Raw genomic sequence first — 25,433 nt, 5'->3', positions numbered from 1 at the left:
TTAACTGTACATAGTCAGCTGGCCTACCAGGTCCTTTATGCAGTTTCATATACAAGGTGACACCAAGTTAAGACAAGGGAAGTTCCAATTTGGGTGCCTCCATCTCCCTCCCCTGTATCCTGATCCAATGGCTGTCAAAGCCAGAAAGGGCTTGGGGATGGGTGCTTGGTCATGAGGAAAGCTGCTGTGATTGGCCCGGCAGATGGGGAAGGGGAAGGTTTCACTTCTTCACAATCTGAATGACATCCTCGTCCTCCAACGTATGGTCTTTACCCACTTTTTGAGGATTGTGTTTCACAGAAAGACCCCACACCAGAGCGCTGTATGGAAGGGAAAAAAGAAGAGTCAGTGTAAATAATTACCTCAATTTTGCCCTATCTACCTAGGTGCCACTTTCTACTCAGATTTAGTGTTTCAGCTCTTAAAAGCCACAGGCCTACAATACCCAAGGTCCCTGGTGCCCAATCAAAGCCCAGAGGTATGCTACCCCCCCAGTAGTGTGGCACACTGGAACCTTCACATAAAAAGTGGCAAAGACTTTTGGAAGTCGTGTGCTTCCTCTTGCTCCAGAGCCCATTTATAAAAGTCAGACAGACTTCCCATGTGGCTCACAACAAAAGTCAGAGAAAAAATGCAAATGAGAAGTGTGATGAGACTACTCTAAAATTAAAAGGAGAAAGCATAGGTTTGTTACAGGGAAAAAACTCTGAAACAGATGACTGGAAATTGCTACAGATGCAATGTTAGCTACATACTTTTACAGAGTATCAGTTTTTAGTGGGTTTACTGAAACCATGGATGGGTACTGATAAAAAATATAGGAACTCATTCCTCAGCCATACCAAGAAAATTCTCCCTTCCTATCAAGAAACTGTAATTGATATGGTCTCCTAATTTCTGAGAATGGAGGAAGGTGATTTTTTTTTTGTCTTTTGTCTTTTGTTGTTGTTGTTGCTATTTCTTGGGCCGCTCCCGCGGCATATGGAGGTTCCCAGGCTAGGGGTTGAATCGGAGCTATAGCCACCGGCCTATGCCAGAGCCACAGCAACACGGGATCCGAGCCGCGTCTGCGACCTACACCACAGCTCACGGCAACGCCGGATCGTTAACCCACTTAGCAAGGGCAGGGACCGAACCCGCAACCTCATGGTTCCTAGTCGGATTCGTTAACCACTGCGCCACGACGGGAACTCCAGGAAGGTGATTTTTATACATGGGCTTCCAATACTAAGAGTATGACATGCTAGTGACAGAAATTAGTAAACAAGACACTAAGACTGGAGTCACAGAGACTAAGAACTATGTACCAAAGGGTAAAAAAATAATGTCCATGTTATTATATTGTCTTCACATCAAAACCTCTTTAAAATCTATACCCCCCAAATAATCACTACACAAGATTTAACTTTTAAATAAAACAGATAAATAACAAGAATATAACAGCATTAGTGAAACAAACAAATAAAATTTTCAAAGGTACTAACAAGCAAGATAAATGCATGGTAACCATTTTACTATCTTAAACTAGAAAACCAGTTTTTTTAATTTTATTATTTTTTTGGCCACACCCACAGCACGTGGAAGTTCCTAGGCCAAGGATAAAATCCAAGGCACTACACCACAGCTGCAACAACGCTCAGTCTTTAACCCACTGTGCCAGGTCAGGGATAGAACCTGCACCTTCAGCAGGGACCTGAGCCACTGCAGAGACAATGCTAGATGCTTAACCTGCTGGACCACCGGGAACTCCTAGAAAACTAATTTTTAGCAGTCATACTCAATACGCATAACAGAATCAGTGCCCTCTATGTTGCTGATGGCAAAATATATAGGTTCAGGGTTCAGGCTTTTCAGAACACAATGCAGCAAAACATAGCAAAAGCCATATATCATTAATCCTATTTTTGAATTAAAGAAATAAAAATGGAAAGGTCTCTACATTAAGACTAGAAAATGATGTAAAGCAGCAAAACACAGGAAAAACATGCTTATAAAATGACAATTATAAATCTTATAATGCATAGAAAACATTTTTACAGTAAATTATCAAAGGATGTGTACACCCAGATTTCAAAAACAAATTTATGCTTACCAAAAGGGAAACATGGGGGGAGGGATAAATCAGGAGTTTGGGATTAACATATATACACTACTATATATGCAGTAAATAAGCAGAATTCTACTGAATATTCTGTAATAACCTATATGAGAAAAGAATCTGAAAAAGAATGGAATATGCATATGTATAACTTAATCACATTACTGTACACCTGAAACTAACACAACAATTGTAAATCAACTTCAGTAAAATTTTTTAAAAGAATGTGTCTGTGGTCAAGGATACAAAGGGAATGGAATATAAATAGGAATACAAGTTATAATACTAAGGCCCTAAAGCTGAACTTTTTATTATTAAGACATTTATAATGCTATTTGTGCAATAATTTCTTTTTTTGTTTAACTGCAGCTGCAGAGGCTTGATGTGAACCTGGGCCACAAAGGTGAAAGCACCAAATCCTAACCACTAGATCACCAGTGAACTCCCACGTGCAATAATTTAAAAACAAAACCCAGGAGTTCTTATCATGGCTCAGTGGAAACAAATCTGACTAGCATTACCAATAGGACACAGGTTCGCTCCCTGGCCTTGCTCAGTGGGTTAAGGATCCAGCACTGCTATGAGCTGTGGTGTAGGTTGCTGACACAGCTCAGATCCCATGTTGCTATGGCTGCGGCATAGGCCAGCAGCTGCAGCTCTGATACGACCCCTCACCTGGGACTCTCCATATGCCATGAGTGCAGCCCTAAAACGACAGAAAAATTTTTAAAAAATTAAAAATTAAAATAAATAAATAAATAAACCCAAAAGGAAAAGAGTAACCAAGTAAGATATCATTTGCTTTAATGTCTCTTCTCCAAAAAATTTTCCATTCCTTTCATTTAATTCCCTGGTTAAGTTAAATTTCAGAGGGTCTGAACAGAGATTTGTTACCATGGAAGGCAAGAACTATACAGAAATCTCTGAATTATTTTTATTTTTTTGGCCAAGCTCACAGCATTTGTAAGTTCCTGGGCCAGGGACTGAACCCACACCACAACAGCAACCTGAGCCACTGCAGTGACAATGCCTGATCCTTAACCCAATGTGCCACAGGAAACTCCATAGAAAATCTATGAATTTTGAGAAAAGAAGATGTCTAACTTTTCCCAAGACTCTCCTACAATGATTCAAGGATAGCAGAAATTAGCACTTACATGTGGAATAGTTTTTGTTTGTTTCTTGTTTTATTGGCTGCACAAACAGCATGCAGAAATTCCCACGGCAGGATCAAACCCATGTCACAGAAGCAACCCAAGCTTCTGCAGTGACAATGCTGGATCCTTAACCCACTGCATCACAGGAGAATTCCAGAATACTTTGATAAAAGGAATATAAAGCTTAATAAAGGACTTTACACTCAGTGTTCTTAGGATCAGAAACAAGCTCAGGGGTTTTTTCGTCATTTTTTTTAAGGGCCCCACCTTCAGCAATATGGAGTTCCCAGACTAGGGGTCAGATCAGAGCTGCAGCCACTGGCCTACACCGCAGCCACAAGCAATGCCAGATTCAAGCCACATCTGTGACCTACACCAAAGCTCATGGCAACACTGGATCCTTAACCCACTGAGCAAGGCCAGGGATCAAATCCGCATCCTCATGGTCAACAGTCAGATACATTTCCACTGAGCCACAACAGGAACTTCAGAAACAAGTATTTTTAAAATGCCTATTTTCATGCTTTCCTGATTTTCTACAATTATTTCCTATTTTATTTTGTTTAAAAAATTTTTTTAAATTTTGATCTATTAAAAAAAATTTAGCCTATAAAGATGAATTATTCATAAACATTGTAATTCAGTTAGTTAAAATACTTCTCACAGGATTATAGGTGAAATTCAGAACTACTTTATATATACAAAATATCAGAACTAAATAAGTAGATTATAAGTAATTACAGCCAAGTTTCTCACTCGTAGAGAAAAGTTAAAAATAAGAAAAAGGAGGGGTTCCTGTTGTGACTCAGCTGGTTAAGAACCCGACATAGTCTCTGTGAGTATACAGGTTTGAGCCTGGCCTTGCTCAGTAGGCTAATGATCTGGGTTGAAGCAAGGTGCAGCACAGGTCACAGATGCAGCTCAGATCCATCATTGCTGTCGCTGTGGTGTAGGGCCGGCAGCTGCAGCTCTGATTCAATGCCTAGCCAGGGAACTTCCACATGCCACAGGTACAGCCATAAAAAAAAAAAAAAAAAAAAAGAAAGAAAAAAGAGAAGGCTAAAATGAGAAGTTCCTACTGTAGCACAGTGTGTTAAGAATCTGACTGCAGGAGTTCCTGTCGTGGCACAGTGGTTAACAAATCCGACTAGGAACCGTGAGGTTGCAGGTTTGATCCCTGGCCTTGCTCAGTGGGTTAAGGATCCGGCGTTGCCGTGAGCTGTGGTATAGGTTGCAGACGTGGCTCAGATCCTGCGTTGCTGTGGCTCTGGTGTAGGCCGGTGGGTACAGCTCCGATTCGACCCCTAGCCTGGGAACCTCCACATGCCGCGGGAGCAGCCTTAGGAAAGGCAAAAAGACCAAAAAAAAAAAAAAAAGAATCTGACTGCAATGGCTTGAGTTGCCACAGAGGTTGCAGGTTTGATCCACAGTGAGGCACAGTGGGTTAAAGGATCTGAAGTTGCTGTAGCTGCAGCACAGGTTGCAGCTACAGCCCAGATTCAATTCCTGGCCAGGGAACTTCAACATGCCACAAGGATGGCCCTAAATAACAAACAAATTATAAAAATAGGAGTTCCCACTGTGGTGCAGAGGAAACAAATCCAACTAGTATCCATGAGGACAGGATTCAATCCCTTGCCTCGCTCAGTGGGTTGGAGATCCAGCGTTGCCATGAGCTGTGATGTGGCTCACAGATGCGGCTCAGATCTGGCTGTTGCTGTTGCTGGTGGCTGTGGCTCTGATTTGACTCCTAGTCTGGGAACCGCCATATGCCGCGGGAGTGGCCCAAGAAATGGCAAAAAAGACAATAAATAAATAAATATATAAATAAAATAAAATGAACTCTGTGGTGCTGAACACCAGAGAATCTGAAGTAACAATATTAACTCATGGTTTTAATACAGATAGGTAAGGACAGATGGGTAAATTAAATAGATAGGTAAATAAATACATACGACGAGAGATACAAAAATAAATGTGTATTTGTAAGCATGACATAATATCCCGCATATACTTCCTAGTTCTGTCTACTAAGTCTACAAGTAGCAATAGCCCACTAACAATAAGTATGCCTAGCACACAGATCTTGTAAATCAGGTCCTCCTGGAGAAGTGACTAATTACAGGGCTGGTGTAGGGAAGCCACTATGAATCAGGAACATCTAGCAGAGCCAAAAAGTAAGGAAATGTTAAAAGAAAAAAAAATGATGACAGTCACTTTTCAAAAGAACACAGGAGCCAATCTGAAGAAGTTCCTAATGGCCAAAGCTGGAACAATTTGAGCAACAAAATAATATTAGATTACAGCACCCATAGAATAAATATCCAAGAACTCATACTGATATAAATTATGGATTAAATTAGAAAAAAGGGGAGAAGTGATAACTTCTAACTCACAACAGAATTCCATAATATACGTAAAATGAAAGAGGGAAATTAAAGAATCACCATTAAGTAAACAGCACAGCAATAAATGTTTCAGACAAGCACCACAATATATGCTAAAATCAGCAGGCGAACTTCTGAAGAGGAAGAGGATCTTCATAGTCTCAAAGTATGTCCCCAAGACATCAATACAAAGAGAACAGAATCTTTTCAGTAGAGAAACCCAGTCAATATCAACATGACCAAATGATCAAAAATAAATATTACCATCAATAAGACATATCAACATCATGAATCCTTTGGTATGGTAAAACCGGGGACATCATCAATTTTGTGGTATTCTTACCAAAAATGCATCTCATTTCAATAATGACAGAACAAACATGACACAAACCCAAAGTGAGGAACATTCTACAAAATAACTGATCACTACTTTTCAAAAGGGCCAAGATCAAAGACACTGAAAGACTAGAACACTAGAAGACTAAGGAGAAGTAACAACTAAAGGCCATGTAGAGTCCAAAAAGAGGACTTTGGTAGAAAAAGTATTAAAATTCAAATAAGGTCTATAGTTTAGTTAATATTATTGTACCAATATTAGTTTTCGTTCTTTTTTTAAATTATAGTAGATTTACAATGTTCTGTCAATTTCTGCTGTACAGCAGTAACCTAGTTTTATATATATATACACACACATTCTTTTCTCATATTATCTTCCATTATGTTCCATCACAATTGATTACATATAGTTCCCTGTGGTATATACAGCAGGACCTCATTGCTTATCCACTCCAAATGCTATAGTTTGCATCTACTAACCCCAAACTCCCAGTCCATCCCATTCCTTTCCCCCTCCCCCTTTTGCAACCACAAGTCTGTTCTCCATGTCCATGAGTTTGTTTCTTCTCTGTAGATAGGTTCATTTGTGCCATACATTTTCACCACATATAAGTGATATCATATGGTTTTGTCTTTCTGAATTACTTCACTTATTATGTGACTCTCTAGTTACAACCATACTGCTACAAATGGCATTATTTTGGTTTTTTTTTTTTTTTTGCTTTTTTTAGGGCTGCACTTGAGACATATGGAAGCTCCCAGGCTAGGGGTTGAATCAGAGCTGCAGCTGCTGGGCTATGCCACAGCCACAGCCACACCAGATCTGAGCTGCATCTGCAACCTACAGCACTGTTCATAGCAACACCAGATCCTTAGCACCCTGAGTGAGGCCAGGGAATGAACCCACGTCCTCATGGATACTACTAGGGTTCGTTATCACTGAGCCTCACTGGGAACTACTATTTTGTTCTTTTTATGGCTGAGTAGTATTCCATTGTGTGCATGTACATCTTCTCAAAACCCATTCATCTGTTGATGGTTAGTCTGTTCTTGATAATTGTACTATACTTATGTGAAGTGACAATGTTAGAAGTAGGGTGAAGGAATGTAAGGAAACTCTACTACCATTTTTACAACTTTTCTATAAGTCTAAAATTAGTTCGAAATAAGATATTAAAAAATTTTTTTTCAGCCTTTATCAGAAGTGAGAAGTATATGCCAACATTGTGGAGATTTACCCATGCCAATGTTTGGAGAAGGCCTCCATACCCAGTTAAGCCCAGTATGATGATGGTAGGAAGAATTAATATATTGTTTGACAAAGGAAGATGAATTAACAAGAAAAAGTCAGAGAATGGTGTAATCTTCAGTCCCCACAACCTGAAAAGGCTTCTAGAGCTCTTCCTGCTCTAAACTGGCAAAGCTTTTTGTCTTGAGGGGGTTTTCTGGCCATACCTATGCCGTGTAGTAACTCCCAGGCCAGAGACTGAACCCATGCCACAGCAGTAACCCAAGCCACTGCAGTGACAACACCAGATCCTTAACCCACTGAGCCACAAGGGAATTCTCAAGCTGGCATGATTTTGCCTGTCCCATGACATATGGAACTTCCTGGGCCAGAGATCAAATCCAAGCTACAGCTACTAAGCTACAGCTGTGACAACACCAGATCCTTAACCAATTGTGCCAAGCCGGGGATCAAATGTGCATCCCAGCACTCCCAAGACACCGCCAATCCCACTGCAGCACAGCAGGAACTCCAAATCTGGCATGGTTTTAAGAATACACTGCAAAGTTCTAACCAAACAAGCATTTTAGCAGCCTCCCTGATGCTCAATTTCTATAATGCTATATCCTAACAATTTCTACTTAGTGGAACCAGTAGTTCACAGTGAAAAGAAGGCACCACACACTTATGATACTTACTATTTAAATTCCTTGATAAGATTTTTGTGAATCTTCATGCAGAAATCCTCCACCGTGGTCCTGGAGTAAGGCAACACCACGGGGGATGTGTAATCTGGCAACTGGCCTTTGGGTTTGGTGTAACTAGAACAGAGAGGGAGCAGAAGTTGACTACTTTTTTGGAATGCTTCATGTGTGGATGCAAATCAACCCTCTATCACTCCAGAGAAGATGAAACCCAAAAACCTCTATCATGAGGAAGAAGAAGTGCCCTCAATATGGCCTCAAAGATGACAGGAATATATTTATATCTCCAAAACAAGATTATATTAATGAGTTCCAGAGGGTATCATTTTAGGACAATCCTACAGTAATGTTACTCTATCCACTGAGACTTACATCCTCACTAGTTTCAGATAATCCCAGATCTTTTCCAAGAGGTCATCAAAATTCCAGCGGTGATGGGCAGAGATGGGTACACAGTGAGGCACCTTATAGATGATATCCAATTCCTCAATGGAGATCTGATCGATCTTATTTAACACATAGATACAAGGGATATAAACTCTATAGAAAGAGAAGAAAAATAGAACATTAGTCTGGAGCTGTGGACAAAACTGTCAGTCTGATTAATAGCAATCTCTCACCCAGGACCCCAAATCAGAGACTCTCAGAGGTCAACCAAAAAACAAAAATGGTTCCAACCAAAATAGAGTAGAATGGATTTTCCGCTGTGCCACAGCAGAATGAATACGACTAGGAACCGTGAGGTTGCAGGATCGATCCCAGGCCTCCCTCAGTGGGTTAAGGATCCAGCGTTGCCATGAGCTGTGGTGTAGGTCAGACACAGCCTGGATCCCGCCTTGCTGTGCCTGTGGCGCAGGCTGGCAGCCGCAACTCCAAATCTACCCCTAACCTGGGAACCTCCACATGCCATGGGTGCAGCCCTAAAAAGCAAAAAAAAGGGGGTGGGGTGTGTGCGTGGGGGGAGAATGTCTAAAAAGTAAACTATGAGTTGAGAAGTAACAAAACTCAGGCCGTAGTCCCTAGCCACACAGCTAATTACTGAGAAAGCACGCTGCAGTGGAAAGAACATAAGCTTTGGAGTCACACAGACTGGATTATTCCCAGCACTGTCACATTGTAGACATGTGCTCCTGGGCAAGTTTCAGAGTCAATTTCCCAGATTTGTTTGAATGTAAGTATGCTTCTTTTCTTTTTTTCTTTTTAGCCGCACCTGTGCCATGTGGAAGTTCCCAGGCCAAGGACTGAATCTTAGTCGCAGCTGCAACCTATGCCACAGCTATGGCAAGACTGGATCCATAACCCACTGCAACAAAGTGGGAAGTCTATAAGTGTACTGCTAATAACATGTTTCATTACAACTTTAAAGAATTTTTAAAAAAATTTTAATGCAATACCTAGCAATGTCGCAATCCTCATGTTCAATCAATACAGCAGCTAAGGTTACTATTAGGCAAGTCATAACTTCTCAGGCTTCAACCACATCACAAAACAACTAACTCAAAGCATTGGCTTTTGCTTGTTTTCAAAAAAGATCAGATAAATTTATGCAACAAATAGGAAAAAATGAACAGGAAAGCAACTAGAAAATATTATATTCAAATGCCAGGAATAATTTAAACAGTAGTTTCAATTATTAATAATTTCAAATCCCAATAACAGTCATGTTTCACAGAACAGGGTTTCAGCTCCACACCCTTGAAAAACAGAAACAGATATAGTCCGGTCTGCTCTGAGTGCTGCAGAACAGCCTAAGGATTTCTTAGATGGATTAACTCCAGGAAAGCCGACTGAGAACCTACTCTCTTACAACCATCATGTGACACAGAGCTTAGGAGACAGCCTAGTTCACACTAAGTAACTAAAACAGCAATTTGATCATCATGGTCATATCTCAGAACAAAGAGAGGCTGGTTAGCATCAAGACCAACCCTTCATTTTACAGCTAAAGAAAGCAAGGCTATTATTTGAGATAAGAGCACAACTGGAGTTACAACTGATGCCTTCCAGATTCATAATCCAATTGGTGTTTCCATTTCAAGGCTTCAAGGCAAACTCAGAAACCACTCAGTCAGTACCTTGTTCCTTCCACCACATCAATGAGGTCATCTGCTGTGGCATCACATACGCAGAGGTCACATCAGCATTATGGATTTTGTATTCAGCCAGAATGCTCTTTACAGTTTCAGCATCCACTCACTCTGAGGGCACTGAATAGGCAAAGACAATGACAGGTTAGAGAGCAAAAAATCTCCTAAGGATATCTACTGATGTACTTGGATAATTCTAGATAAGGTGTAAACTAATTTCCAAAAGACCATTATCCTGATTAATAATAAATGACTTTTTTTTTTTTTCAAATGGCTGCAACCGTGGCATAATGGAAGTTCCCAGGCTAGGGGTCAAATCAGAGCTACAGCTGCCAGCCTATATCACAGCCACAGCAATGCCAGATTTGAGTCGCCTCTGCGACCTGCACCACAAGCTCATGGCAACTCCAGATACTTAACCCACTGAGTGAGTCCAGGGATCAAACCCGTGTCCTCATGGTTCCTGGTCGGGTTTGTTACCACTGAGCCACATCGGGAACTTCAAGAATAACTATTTTAAACAAAACAAAAACATCCTCCAGGAGTTTCCTGGTGGCCCAGCATTGTCACTGCTATGGCATGGGTTGGATCCCTGGCCCATGAACTTCTACGAGCATAGCAAAAAAAAAAAAAAAAAAAAAATTTAAGGAGTTCCATTGTGGCTCAGTGGTAACGGACCTGACTAGTATCCATAAGGATGCCGGTTCAATCCTGGCCTTGCTCACCTGGATTGAGGATCTGGTGTTGCTGTGAGCTGCGATGAGCTGTGGCATAGGTCGAAGACATGGCTTGGATCCCATGTTGCTGTGGCTATGGGGCCCTAGCCTGGAAACTTTCATATGCCGAAGGTTCAGCCCTAAAAAGCAAAAAAAAAAAAAAAAACCCTGAAAAAAAATCTTTCCAAATTCAAAGGAAGCTGCCATGGTATGAACTGTGTTTCCATCCCCATCCAAATTCATATGTTGAAGTCCTAACCCTAACCCCAACCCCTCAAGTCCCAAGATAAAGGCTTTAAAGATGTTAACTTTTTTTTGGGGGGGGGGGGTCCTTTTCTAGGGCTGCTCCTGTGGCATATGGAGGTTTCCCAGGCTAGGGTCGAATCAGAGCTATAGCCACTGGCCTTCGCCAGAGCCACAGCAATGCAGGATCCGAGCCACGTCTGCAACCTATACCACAGCTCACAGCAACGCCAGATCCTTAACCCACTGAGCAAGGGCAGGGATCGAACCTGCAACCTCACAGTTCCCAGTCAGATTCATTAACACTGAGCCATGACGAGAACTCCAACATGTTAATTAATTAGGAGTTCTCTCATCCCTCAGCAAGTTTAAGGATCCTGTGTTGTCACCCGCCGTGGCTGTGGTTACAGGGATGAACCGTGTTGTCGACTGCTGACCAGGGAACTTGGCATGCCTTGGGCGTGCTCAAAAATAAGATGTAATTAAATTAAAATGAGGTCATAGGGGTGGGCCCTAATCCAATGTGACTGATGTCCTTACAAGAAAAGGAGATTAAAACACAGACACACAGAGGGAAGATCATGTGCTGACACAGGGAGAGGAAAGCCATCTAGAAGCCACAGAGACAGGCCTCAGGAGAAACCAATCCTGCTCATACCTTGATCTCAGATACTCAGTTTCCCGAATTCAGAGAATCAAATTTCTATTGTTTAAGCCACCCAGTCTATGGTACGTTATTAGGGCAGCCTTAGCAAAAATACAGAAAGAATACTAAATGCTCAAACTCAAACATATGATAGGATAATGTGAAATATCCGGGTAGGATAGCTTAAAGTTATGAAAGTCAAACAATCTGGACTTCTAGAATGTTAAATGTAGGAAATTCTAAGTCCTTAATTATATGACTCTGAAACAGTATTTGACAGACTCGATCACTCCAATGATCTGAAACACTTTCTTTACTTGGCTTCCAGGATCCAAACTCTTCTAGTTTCCCTCTTTGTCTGAGAAGCCTGATTTGCCAATTCTTTCCATCTCCCAACCTCTGATCATTGGGGATGGGGAGGGGCATCACAAAGCTAAATCCTTGAATCTCTTTTCTATTTATATTCACTTTCTCAGCTAAGTGATCTCGACTAAGCTCATGGCTTTAAAACTGGATAACCACTGGAGTTCCCATCGTGGCGCAGAGGAAACGAATTTGACTAGGAACCATGAGGTTTGATCCCTGGCCTCCCTCAGTGGCTAAGGATTCGGCATTGCCGTGAGCTGTGGTGTAGGCCAATGGCTACAGCTCTGATTAGACCTCTAGCTGGGAACCTCCGTATGCTGAAGATGCAGCCTAGAAAGGACCAAATAAATAAATAAATAATTTAAAACGCTATAAAAAAAAGTCTACAAATAATAAATTCTGCAGAGAGTGTGGAGAAAAAGGGAAACCTCCTACACTGTTGGTGGGAATGTACATTGGTGCAACTACTATGGAAAACAGTATGGAGGTTCCTCAAAAAACTAAAAACAGGAGTTCCCCCACATGGCTCAGTGGTTAACGAACCCGACTAGGAACCATGAGGTTGTGGGTTCGATCCTGGCCTTGCGCAGTGGGGTTGAGGATCCAGCGTTGCCGTGAGCTGTGGTGTAGATCGCAGACGTGGCTCTGGTGAGGCCAGTGGCTACAGCTCTGATTCAACCCCTAGCCTGGGAAACCTCCATATGCCGCGGGAGTGGCCCAAGAAATGGCAAAAAGACCAAAAGAAAAAAAAAAACCCAAAAACAGAACTACCACATGATCCAGCAATCCCACTCCTGGGCATCTTCCAGAGAAGCCATAATTCGAAAAGACACATGCACCCCAATGTTCACTGCAGCATTATTTTACAATAGCCAAGACATGGAAAAAACCTGTATGTCCATAAACACAGGAATGGATAAAGAGGATGTGGTACATATATACAATGGAAATATCAGTCAGCCATTAAAAGAAAAGAAATAATGCCATCTACAGCAACATGGATGGACCTAGAAACTATCACACTAAGTGAAGTTAGACAGTGAAAGACAAACATCATAAGATACCACTTACATGTGGAATCTAAAAACAAAAAAAAAGATCCAAATGAACTTATTTGCAGAACAGAAACAGACTCTCACAGACTTTGAAAAACTTATGGTTACCAAAGGAGACAGGTGAGGGTGTAGGAGGGATGGACTAGGGGTGGTGGGACTGGCTTATGCATATTAAGGTATATTTAATGATTGGCCAATGGGGACCTGCTGTATAGCACAGAGAACTCTATCCAGTATTCTGTGATAATCTATGTGGGGAAAAGAATCTGACAGAGAATGGATATGTATATTAGATATGACTGGGTCACTTTGTTGTACAGCAGCAATTATCACAACCTTGTAAATTAACTATACTTCAATAAAACTTAAAAAAAAGTTACCCATCTCCTCCAAAGTAAAAACACATATGGCCCTATGCTATGACTCAATTCTCACTACTTTACACTTGCTGGCTCTGCTGCTGCTCAAACATACAAAGGCATGCTCTACCTAAGGACCTTGCACTTGGATGTTCCCTCTATACAAAATGCTCTTCCTCAAGATATTAATTTGGTTCACTCCTCCGTGTCACCTCAGTGAAGACTTCTCTGATCAACCTACTTAAAATTGGAACCCTCAATAAACACTCTCCATCCTCTTTGCCTATTTTACTTTTGTCCTTAGATTTATCATCATCTAATATACTATAATCACTCATTAATTTTGTGTGATACTTTCCCTATTAGACTAAAAGGGCAGGAATTTTTGTCTATTTTACTCCCTCTTCTTTTGCCCCCCCAAACCTAAAACAAAGTTCAGCCCATAGTAAGTGCTCTATGAATCTGTTGAAATGAATGAAAACATTGATATTAGCAGCAATCTACATCATGCAAGCATAAGATCAGTCTATAGTCCCATACCATCCCAAATAAATAACCAAAGGAGAAAATGAACTCTGCGACTGACTCTTGTCCTACTCTGTCAGCCATTACAATGTCATTGCACTGTCTTGATCTATAGTGGGAGATGCAAGGCAATTTCCAAATGACAATATCCATGTACTTCAACCCACTGCCCATCCCAGTCCTTTTAGCAACCTGCCCATATCACTTGCTCCACTTACCGTAGTCGTGAGATTAATGCCTCCCTTATCCTTCTTCTTAAAGCCAATGTTGGGAGGTTTGCTGTTCAAGCGAATGCCAAAGCCTTCCAGCTCATTTTCAATTATCTTCTTATGTCCCAAAGGTTTCAGGACATCCAGAACAATCAAGATCAAGTTACATGTTCTGGCCACTGAAGAATTAAAAATAAAACTTTTTTCAAAGCTCATTAAAGACTTAACATAATTCAAATACTCAAAAAGGGGAGGTGGAGAAGTTCCCATTGTGGCTCAGCATGTTAAGACCCCGACTAGTATCCATGAGGATGAAGGTTCAACCCCCCTGGGCCCACTCACTGGGTTAAGGATTCAGCACTGCCGTAAGCTGTGGTACAGGTCGCAGATGAAACTCAGATCTGGCATTGCTATGGCATAGACTGGCAGCTGCAGCCCTGATTCAACCCCTAGCTGAGAACTTCCATATGCCAAGTACGGTATAAAAAGCAAAAAAAAAAAAAAAGAAGAGGGAGAGAGACAAAGGACTTTTTTATTTTTAATAATCATACAGACCATACAGACACACGTGAAAGTTCTTAGGGTTACCAAGATTTATGCCAGAAGTCAATCTGGACGTATGCTTAGTTTTCTATTAGTGTATCTAGAAGATGTGTCAACTTCTAGACCACACCAGTAGAAAAATAATTCAGAATGAATATACAAACCAGGCAATAACCTGAAAAATATTCACAAAGATTTAAAACAGTAAGAATTCTAAAATAAATTATCCAGTTAGCATATTTATGTCTTTACTGAGGCATAATTTACAAAAAAAAAAAGCAGTACCCATGTTAAATATATGGTTTGATGACAAATGCACCTGTGTAACCACCACATCAATAAAGATTCAGAACACTCCCCTCACTTCCAAAAGCTCCCTTGTGCTCCTTTGTAAAGAATCTTCCCCTCAATTCCCAGTCAACCACTGATCTGCTTTCTGTGGACATGTTAGGTTGCATTTTTTTATAATTTCATATAAATGGAATCATTCAAATGTTGTGTTTTGTTACTGATAGTCATCCATGAATTGACTTCAAAACTGCAATTTCATAAATAGCTAAATTAATCATTCAACAGAAGGATAGAATAAAAATACTTTCAAACATGAAAAAAGAACAATTTACCTATTATTCACTCTTTTTCAGTAAGTTACTAAAGAATGTGTTTCAGGAAAACATGAAAATTACCCAAAAGGAGTTCCCGTCGTGACGCATCGGAAATGAATCCAACTAGGAACCATGAGGTTATGGGTTCAATCCCTGGCCTCGCTCAGTGGGTTAAGGATCCAGCACTGCCGTGAGCTGTGGTGCAGTTCGCAGATGTGGCTCAGATCTTGCGTTACTGTGGCTGTGGCACCGGCTAGAAGCTATAGCTCCAATTAGACCCCTAGCCTGGGAACTTCCATGTTGCCACAGGTGCAGCCCTTAAAAAATAAAAAGAACCCAAAAAGGTAAGACACTGACTCTAAGAAATAGGGGATCCCACACAAGAACACAAAGGAATGGAGTTCCTGTCCCGGCTCAGTAGAAATGACTCTGACCAGCATCCATGGGAGGATGCAGGTTTGATTGTTGGCCTTGCTCAGTGTGCGATCCAGCATTGCCATGCATGAACTGTGGTGTAGGTCAGACTCAGCTCAGATCCCATGTTGCTATGGCTGTGGTGTATGTGGGCAGCTACAGCTCTATTTGACCCTAGCCTGGGAACCTCCATATGCTGTAGGTGTGGCCCTAAAAAGACCAAAAAAAAAAAAAAAACCCACAAAAGGAGGTCTCAGGATGACAGCCACGCAATCTAGAACTACACTGTCCAATATAGACTCCACTAGCCACCTGGGGCTATTCAAATTTAAATTGACAGAAGAGGAGAAAAGAGGTGGTTAGCCTTTTATAACATTTTACTTTAAATAAAAAGAGAAGAAAAGGCATAGGTGGGTGTAAGGAAACCTGAGTTCTAATTCTGAATCTGCCACAACAGTGCAACACTGCACCAGAACACTTCACTCCTCCAGTCCTTAGTGTCTCTCTTCAAATGGAGATTTGGACTATTACCCTCTGAGGTCCCTTCAAGTTCTGATATTCTATTTGCATGAGAAGTCACGTAAAACTATGCTCTTCACTGTGGTACCATATCCAAGCCCCAAAGTCCCATCTAAAGGAACTGTACCGGGGTTCCCATTGTGGTGCAGTGGTTAACGAATCCAACTGGGAACCATGAGGTTGTGGGTTTGATCCCTGCCTTGCTCAGTGGGTTAAGGATCCGGCTTTGCCATGAGCTGTGGTGTAGGTCACAGACATGACTCGGATCCCGTTGTTGCTGTGGCTGTGGCATAGGCCGGCAGCTACAGCTCCAATTAGACCCCTAGCAGGGGAACCTCCATATGCCGAGGGAGCGGCCCTAGAAAAGGCATAAGGACCAAAAACTTTAAAAAAAAAATTTTTTTTTAAATAAAGGAACTGTACCTAGGAAAGGGATGATATTCCAAGATGATGGCCCTGGAACACTCACCTGCAATGACTTGACGGCCTCTACCTTTCCCATCCTTGGCACCTTCAATGATACCGGGGAGATCCAGAAGCTGCAAGACAAAGAACAAGGGAAAGGAGGGAAAAGGAAAAGCTGGTTATAAATCTGAACAGATCAAACAAAATGATTTATTTCTCAATTATCTAAAATTTTGGAGATTCAAATCCAATCTTCCTTATAAGTGAGTGTGTGAATTTTACTTTCACCAAGCATCCACTGATTGTCAGCTACAAGCTTTCATATACTTCACCTAGTTTAAAATGTCCAATAAGTCTATGTATAAGGATATTAGCTAAAGTTTGTAGGGGTTACATGATTTGCTCAAAGATCACAGTCCTAACAAATCAAATAAGATTATAAACCACATTTGGGGGACCCAAATCCATTATTCTACATTAATATCTTTTAATATTCTCCGACTTTTCAGAAGGTTGAGACACCACACAAATTCCTTACTAAAGATAACTGGATCATGGCATTCACAAGTGAGAAATACTGAGACCTTTATAAATCCCCTAATTCTTAAAAATTTCTGTGGCCATTATTAATCAGGTTAGCACCTAAGAATCACTTCTAAAAGCATTAAAAATGTAGCTGAGTGCCATTCCTGCAGACTGATTTGCAAGGGCCAAAGTGAGATTCAGATATTGATTTGTACTTCAAAAGGCTCCACAGGTGACTCTGATGTGTGTCCTCAGTTGAAAATGACCACTTAATTGCTCAGAAAATGCAAAATAAAGTAAAACTTCCAAAATCACAATGCATGTACTTAATGATGAGAACATCAACACCAACTCCATATCACACGACTTAAACTCACATCTCAGCAAATTACAAACTATAGTTATAAACCCTTAAGAGTCTGTTAAAAGCATATTTAGAATCTGAAAATATCAAGGGTCTACTGTATGGCTGATACTGAATTATCCATATGAAGAGACAAGGATATAGTTGTAGCTTATCGAAACATCATTTTAAACTAATTTTTCCTGTAAGCACATCTGACTTTATTGAAATATACTTCACATTAGTAAACCACAATGAAAAAGAACTAACTCAGAAGGTGCTTTGAGTGTTCAACTTTTCCATTTAAGAACCTATTTGGGGAATTCCCTTGTGGTACAGTGGGTTAAGGATCTGGTGCTGTCACTGCAGCAGCTCAGGTCACTGCTATGGTGCAGGTTTGATCCCTGGCCTACACTTTCATATTCCAAAAAAAAAAAAAAAAGGAACCTATTCAAAAGCTCCTCCCTACATAATAAACAATTATTTCCTCTAAAATTGATACAACACATCAGTTAAATTGAGCTACCCTTTCTCTTCCAAAAAAAAGATAATACACTTGCCTTGACTTGGAAACTTCAGTTACAGTGATTTAAAAGGCTAGAGGGGGGAGTTCCCGTCATGCCACAATGGTTAACGAACCCGACTAGGATCCATGAGGATTTGGGTTCGATCCCTGGCCTCGCTCAGTGGGTTAAGGATCCAGCGTTGCTGTGAGCTGTGATGTAGGTTGCAGATGCAGCTCTGATCCCATGTGGCTGTGGCGTAGGCCGGCAGCTCTAGCTCGGATTCGACCCTTAGCCTGGGAACCTCTATATGTCGCAGGTTCGGCCCTAAAAAGCAATAAAAAAAAAAAAAGATGAGAAAGAAAAACACATTTTTTCAAACCATAGCACTGTAGGATTTTAAGAACTGGATGTTAACCTACCTTAAACTCAAATACCTATAGAGATTAAAGTAGATAATACAGATGTGCAAGTCAGTTTCATATAGATATACACATAAAAAACAACAGGATTCTCAGGGACTCTACCAAGGTGAAACATAAGCCCCATAATTTTTAAAGCACTGTACACCCACTCTGCAGGCCAATCGCTGCCCATGAGATACATCTATTTTCTTCTAACATCTCTAGTATGTGGTGCTTCAGCCATTACTTGGAACACCTCCATAAACAGTAATTAATAACCTCAAGAGGTACCATTCTATTTATTCTTAGGCAACTTCGTTGTCAAAAAGATCTTCCCTGGAGTTCCCATCGTGGCGAAGTGGTTAATGAATCCGACTAGGAACCATGAGGTTGCGGGTTCGGTCCCTGCCCTTGTTCAGTGGGTTAGGGATCCGGCATTGCCGTGAGCTGTGGTGTAGGTCACAGACGCGGCTTGGATCCCCCGCTGCTGTGGCTCTGGCGTAGGCCGGTGGCTACAGCTCCGTTTCGACCCCAAGCCTGGGAACCTCCATATGCTAGGGGAGGGGCTCAAGAAAAAGCAAAAAGGCAAAAAAAAAAAAAAGATCTTCCCTAACAACAACAAAACAGAAATAGCCCTCCTTAATTCTCATTAGGTGGTTCTAATTTTGTATACCTCCCCTACCAAGTCACAGATAATGAGTCCTCTGCCACAAAACAGCCTTTTAAAAAACATTTGAGGGCAGTCATCTAAATTCCATTAAGCACATCTATTAGACTGCTTATTTAACTCGATTTCTGGAGAAAGCAAGGAGGATAGAAAAAACAGAGGCAGAGGGCACAGATGGAAAAGAAGGCACTATGGAATAATAAGGAAGGAAAAAAAAAAAACCCAAAAGCATCAGAAGAGACTGAAATAAAGGTTTTAAGGAAAAGAAAAGTGGCTCTTTATCCTGATAAACCTTTAAGTTCTGAGGTGCCACCATCTCATCAGGAAGGAAGTTACTTTCTGAGTTGACAAAGCTGTGATTATCAACAAGCTTCTGAAACCACATGTAATTAAGCAACTGTCCAGATATGCCCAAGTGTCCTCATTCTTGTTACATTCATTTGGACATGGAATCCTCGAAAGGTACATGTCCTAACAGTGTCTGCATGGATACTTAACCAGGAAGAAAAAAGCCACTTAAAATACCATCAGGGCACTGGTCCCTTCCTACTTTCGATTCTATAATAAAGAAGCATGAGGAGTTCCCGTCGTGGCGTGGCGCAGTGGTTAACGAATCCGACTAGGAACCATGACGTCGCGGGTTCGGTCCCTGCCCTTGCTCAGGGGGTTAAGGATCCGGCGTTGCCGTGAGCTGTGGTGTAGGTCGCAGACGCAGCTCGGATCCCGTGTTGCTGTGGCTCTGGCGTAGGCCGGTGGCTACAGCTCTGATTCAACCCCTAGCCTGGGAACCTCCATATGCCGTGGGAGCGGCCCAAGAAATAGCAACAACAACAACAAAAAAAAAAAAAAAAAAGAAGAAGCATGAACACACCTTGCTGTAGTTCAGCAAGAGAGAAAACAAATGCATACACTAAAAGTTTCTCCTAAATGATGTGCCAAGGCACTAGGGGGGCATTTTACATTTTCCAGAGAAAGAGCAGTTCTTACTATGTCAGGCACTGAGGGAACACTAGATCAAAGAAGCTCACAATTTCAACATTAGGTCCTACTACACTGCTTTCAATTACATCAGATCCAGATCTTTGGGAAGTTGGATTTTTTCAGCGTTTACTATGGTAAAAAGTAAGCACTACAAAAAATCAGTGTGGAACAGGAAACAAATTTGATAGTATCCGATCAAATTCCAAAGTGTAAGAAGTTATGTAGCACTCCAAATAACAAATGCTAGAGAGGGTGTGGAGAAAAGGGAACCCTCCTGCACTGTTGGTGGGAATGTACATTGGTACAACCACTATGGAAAACAGTACGGAGGTACCTTAGAAAACTATATATAGAACTACCATATGACCCAGCAATCCCACCCTTGGGCGTATATCTGGACAAAACTTTCCTTGAAAAAGACACATGCACCCGTGTATTCACTGCAGCACTATTCACAATAGCCAAGACATGGAAACAACCCAAATGTTCATTGACAGATGAATGAATTAAGAAGATGTGATATATATATACAATGGAATACTACTCAGCCATAAAAAAGAACAAAACTATGCCATTTGCAGCAAAATGGAAGGAACTAGACTCTCATACTAAGAGAGTCAGAAAGAGAAAGACTAATACCATATGACATCACTTACATCTTGAATCTAACATATGGTACAAATGAACCTTTCCACAGAAAAAATCATGGACTTGGAGAACAGACTTGTGGTTGCCGAGGGGGAGGGGGAGGAAGTAGGATGGACTGGGAATCTGGGGTTAATAGATACAAACTATTGCCTTTGGAATGGATTAGCAATGAGATCCTGCTGTACAGCACTGGGAACTATATCTGGCCACTTATGCTGGAGCATGATAATGTGAGAAAAAAGAATGTATATATGTATGTGTGACTGGGTCACCTTGCTGTACAGTAGAAAATTGACACTGTAAACCAGCCTTAATGGAAAAAAAAAATCATTAAAAAAAAAAATAAAAAATAGAGGAGTTCCCGTTGTGGCGCGGTGGTTAACGAATCCGACTAGGACCCTCAAGGTTTCAGGTTCGATCCCTGGCCTTGCTCAGTGGGTTAAGGATCCGGCTTTGCCGTGAGCTACAGTGTAGGTTGCAGCTCGGATCCCACGTTGCTGTGGCTGTGGTGTAGGCTGGCGGCTACAGCTCCAATTAGACCCCTAGCCTGGGAACCTCCATATGCCTCGGGAGCGGCCCTAGAAAAGGCAAAAAAGACAAAAAACTAAAATAAAAATAAAAAAAAAACTGTAAATGTATGCTATTTACAGGAAAAAAAATTTAAAAAAAAGGTTATGTGGCACTCAACTATACCAATATCCCAATGGTAAATAACTGTGACTATAAGAACATAAATAAGGAGTTCCCATCGTGGCGCAGTGGTTAACGAATCCGACTAGGAACCATAAGGTTGCGGGTTCGGTCCCTGGCCTTGCTCAGTGGGTTAGGGATCCGGCATTGCCGTGAGCTGTGGTGTAGGTTGCAGACGCGACTTGGATCCCGCGTTGCTGTGGCCCTGGCGTAGGCCAGTGGCTACAGCTCCGATTCAACCCCTAGCCTGGGAACCTCCATATGCCGCAGGCGCGGCCCAAGAAATAGCAAAAAGACAAAAAAAAAAAAAGAACATAAATAAGTTGCTTAGCTCTAACTATTAAACAGTTGGAATTATTAGATAATTCTTCTGGCCTGGAGCAACTTAAACAAAAATTAAAAATTCAGCTCCAGGAGTTGCCGTTGTGGCTCAGCAGTAACAAATCCAACTAGTATCCATGAGGATGCGGGTTTGATCCCTGACCTTGTTCAGTGGGTTAAGGATCCAGCATTGCAGTGAGCTGTGGTATAGACTGCAGACACAGCTCAGATCTGGTGTTGCTATAGCTAGTGGCTTGCAGCTACAGCTCCAACTGGACCCCTCACCTAGGAACTTCCATATGCCATGGGTGCCACCCTAAAAAAAGGCAAAAAAAAAAAAAATCAGCTCCAACATACCTTTCCAGATTCACTTTTTATCACTGCCTGTCCCACACCTAAGCTTGCACCACAGCAAGCTATTCACCCTTAAGGCTGCTTGAAATTGCCCTTAACATTCTCTGGCTAGTGAAAATTCTATTTGATCTTCAAGACCCACCCCAGTGTTACTTTCTACATGAAGCTTTTTCTGTCTTACTGGACCTCCCCCACCCATTCTCAGGTGGCAAAAACAATCCTTCCTTTCTCTGTGTTTTCACAAACACTAGTCCACCGTATCATTGTTTTTATGTACTGCTTTACCTCTCTTGCTACACATCGAAGGACTGGTAGATTCAAGATCAGCCCTGACATACAGAGAGCTCAAAATAAGTGCTTTTGCAGCCAGGGGCGGGGGGCAACACCTCCTGCAGCATATGGAAGTTCCCAGGGTAGGGATAGAATCCAAGCCACAGCTGCAGCAACACCAGACCTTTACCCACTGTGCCACGGCAGGAACTCCAAATACGTGCTTTTTAAATGAATGAAAAAACTGATTTCTTCCCTTCCTTGGCCTGCAGGCCTGACTCACCTGGATCTTGGCACCTTTATATCTGATGACACCAGGCACTGTGGTCAGAGTAGTGAACTCATAGGCTGCCACCTCAGAATATACCCCCGCCAGGTTACTGAGCAATGTTGACTTCCCCACAGATGGAAAACCCACAAACCCAATCCGAGCATCACCTGTCTTGGCAACATCAAATCCTAAAACATCAATAAATACAAAAAAGACAAGAAACGTTATCCCCGGGAGTGTGGAGACTCACGTAATTCCTTTTACTTTCTGGATACCTATCCCTCTAGAACCTATTTATCCAATTTTTTACAGTCTATCTCTAGAGTAGAACTTAAGCACACAAAACTCCCCATAGTAATTCACAATATTTAATGGAGTGTTTGATGTAAAAAGTTTATACCTCTACCACTTAAACTGTTATATATTTTTCTAGTATATAACTAATATTTCTAGCCCAAATGTTATATAAAAATTGATCTAAAAAATTAGTTTCTTTCTCTCTCTCTCTTTTTTTTTTTTTTGGCAGCCCCTGTGGCAGGTGGAAGTTCCTGGGCCAGGGATTGAACTGGGACCAGAGTAGTGACCCAAGCCACTACAGTGAAAATGCCAGATCCTTAACCCACTGTGCCACAAGATAACTTTTTTTTTTCTTACAAACCTTGGGAACTGCGTGACGGAGTTTTCTTTCTTACAATGGGTTTCAAACAAAGCCAAATTTGTGGCCCTTCTCTAGGAAGTGTACAGACCTTATGACTACTTTTGGTCCTAATTTTATCTCTCTTGGCTTCAACTTATTCTTTCTACCTTCATTTCCCTTTGCATCAATCTCCTTTATCTTGTTGACTATTTATTTACATATTTCAGTAAACCTACGTAAATCTACTTTGGATCAGTACAGGATATACATAAATAAAACCCTGTTCACTTGGAGAATATTTGCCTTTGAAATCAGTAGAATAAACACAATTTAAGAATTTAAGCTTAGAAAATACTAATCTACTTTGATAGAAAATTTTTAATTATTTTTAAACCATACATTTTACAGTTTTAGTAATAAAAAAAAAGTACACCAAATAAAGAAAAAAGTTGAAGAAAAACACAAACCTTCTCCTGGCCCACCACCACCACCACCTTTTGGAGTAATGAGTTCCCTGCGAAGCTTAGCAAGGCGAGCCTTAAGCAGCCCTAGGTGGTGTGCTGTGGCCTTGTTCTTTTGAGTCCGAGCCATCTACAAGAGAGGAATCACAGCCATAAATCAGAAGCAGTTCCTACAAGGTAAAATATCCAGAATGAATGCCCCCCAGCTCACAGAATTGTGTTGTGGGTTTTTTTTTTTTTTTTTTGGTCCATTTCTGCACTGTTGTCTTTTAAATTATAGTTGATTTACAATGTTGTGAGAATTCTTAGAATTCCCGCTTATGTTAATACACCCGTTTTAAGTCAGACTTATAAAAATAAAAATCCATTCACTCCATGACCCAGGCCATTCCCCTCACTACAAAGAACTGAGGCCTAAAGAGAAGAAACATGACTAAGTTCATTACAATCAGCCTTCATAGATTAGATTAAAACAGCTGCTGATTCCTTTCCAACTGTTCGTGGGTACCTGGTGTGCCCCAATTGATTTTAAAGAACTCCGAGCACTTGCGACAAAAGAATCACAGAACAATCCAGGTGGAATCAACAGCTACCACAGACGACAATTTACTTCCAGATCCTATTCCCAGGATCAATACTCTGGGAAAGGAGACCATTAAAGCAGTTTGGAGGGGGTCCGAGGGATAAGGAAAGATACCGAATGAAGTACGTGAGCAGGTCAGGGCTGAAGTGGGGGGATTAAGTGTTGCTCACAGAAAAGCCAGAAAAAACTAAAACGAAGTTCAGAAAGGAGTCGAACACTGGAAGAGGCGGGGGTGTGGAACGTGGAACCGAGAAGAGGGAAGTCAAGGAAAGCGAGCCAAGGCTGAGGGGAATCGGGGAACGCGGCCCGGTCCAGACTCGGCTGAAGGAAGTTCAAGCAGGAGCTACGGCACCGAAGAGGAACGCTCAGACGGACTTTTCGAGTGCCCATTACCTCGGCTTCGATCTCCGCGATCTTGGCTAAGGTGCTGCTCATGGTGACGAGTCGCACGGGGAACAGCTAGGTCCACACAGGTCTACCCCCTTCACATACCCGGCGGCGAACCAGCCGCAACCACCAGGCGCTATAGGGGTGCGCAAGCGCGGGATTTCATTGCTGTCGCGAGAGTTCCGCGCGAGGCACACCGCGAGATGTAAGCATGAAGTGGTCTTTCTAGCCAACATTCCCGCCCCCCTCCGAGCCGGCGCGGTGTCATAGAGCCCGCGGGAGCCAGGGCCAGAGAGGCCGCCCCTGTCCGCATCTCCCGGAGCGCGCGGAGGGTCGCGCGCCGCTCGGCCCCGCCCCACTTCGCTGTAATTGCGCTCAGCGCGTGGTGTGTGATGAGCGACTCCTGGCGAATAGCCCGCGGCCCTCAGACCCTGCTAAAAAGCGCCGTAGCGCCCACCACCCGTCTTCCTTTGCAGGACCGACGGGTCTTGGGGCCCCTTGTACAGCTGGGGAAACACGCTGGGGGACTCCTCAGCCTCCTGGGTTGATGTAGAGACCGATCTTTAGCCTGTCTGGCCTTCTTTGGAAAAGAAGATGCCCCCTTTCCATCACTCTTAACTATTTTAGATGTCTGTTTTGTTTACCTCCTCCGCTAGCGGAGTGCGTGGCACATGGTGAGCCCACAGTAAGTGCATGATTTAATGGGTAACTCCCAGAGAACCAGTACTTACAACATAGCCTCTAATACTGAAAAATTCTTAACTATGTTAATGTTCATCAGTGGGG

General features: G+C 41.9%; 1 protein-coding gene across 1 annotated transcript; it reads right to left on the bottom strand.

The window, feature by feature from the left end:
* DRG1 (developmentally regulated GTP binding protein 1) lies at positions 1 to 24,807 on the bottom strand. The gene is given in 11 exon segments (XM_047761409.1): positions 1 to 320; positions 7,905 to 8,027; positions 8,283 to 8,450; positions 9,986 to 10,032; positions 10,035 to 10,102; positions 10,105 to 10,117; positions 14,126 to 14,295; positions 16,667 to 16,736; positions 22,592 to 22,767; positions 23,684 to 23,807; positions 24,654 to 24,807. Coding segments are annotated over 11 exon segments (1,101 nt in total). The 5' UTR covers positions 24,696 to 24,807; the 3' UTR covers positions 1 to 220.
* Positions 24,808 to 25,433: the final 626 nt, after the last annotated feature.

The sequence above is a fragment of the Phacochoerus africanus genome, chromosome 15 (assembly GCF_016906955.1).
Source record: "Phacochoerus africanus isolate WHEZ1 chromosome 15, ROS_Pafr_v1, whole genome shotgun sequence".
Lineage (NCBI taxonomy): Eukaryota > Metazoa > Chordata > Mammalia > Artiodactyla > Suidae > Phacochoerus > Phacochoerus africanus.
This window is presented reverse-complemented; position numbering and strand designations above follow the sequence as displayed.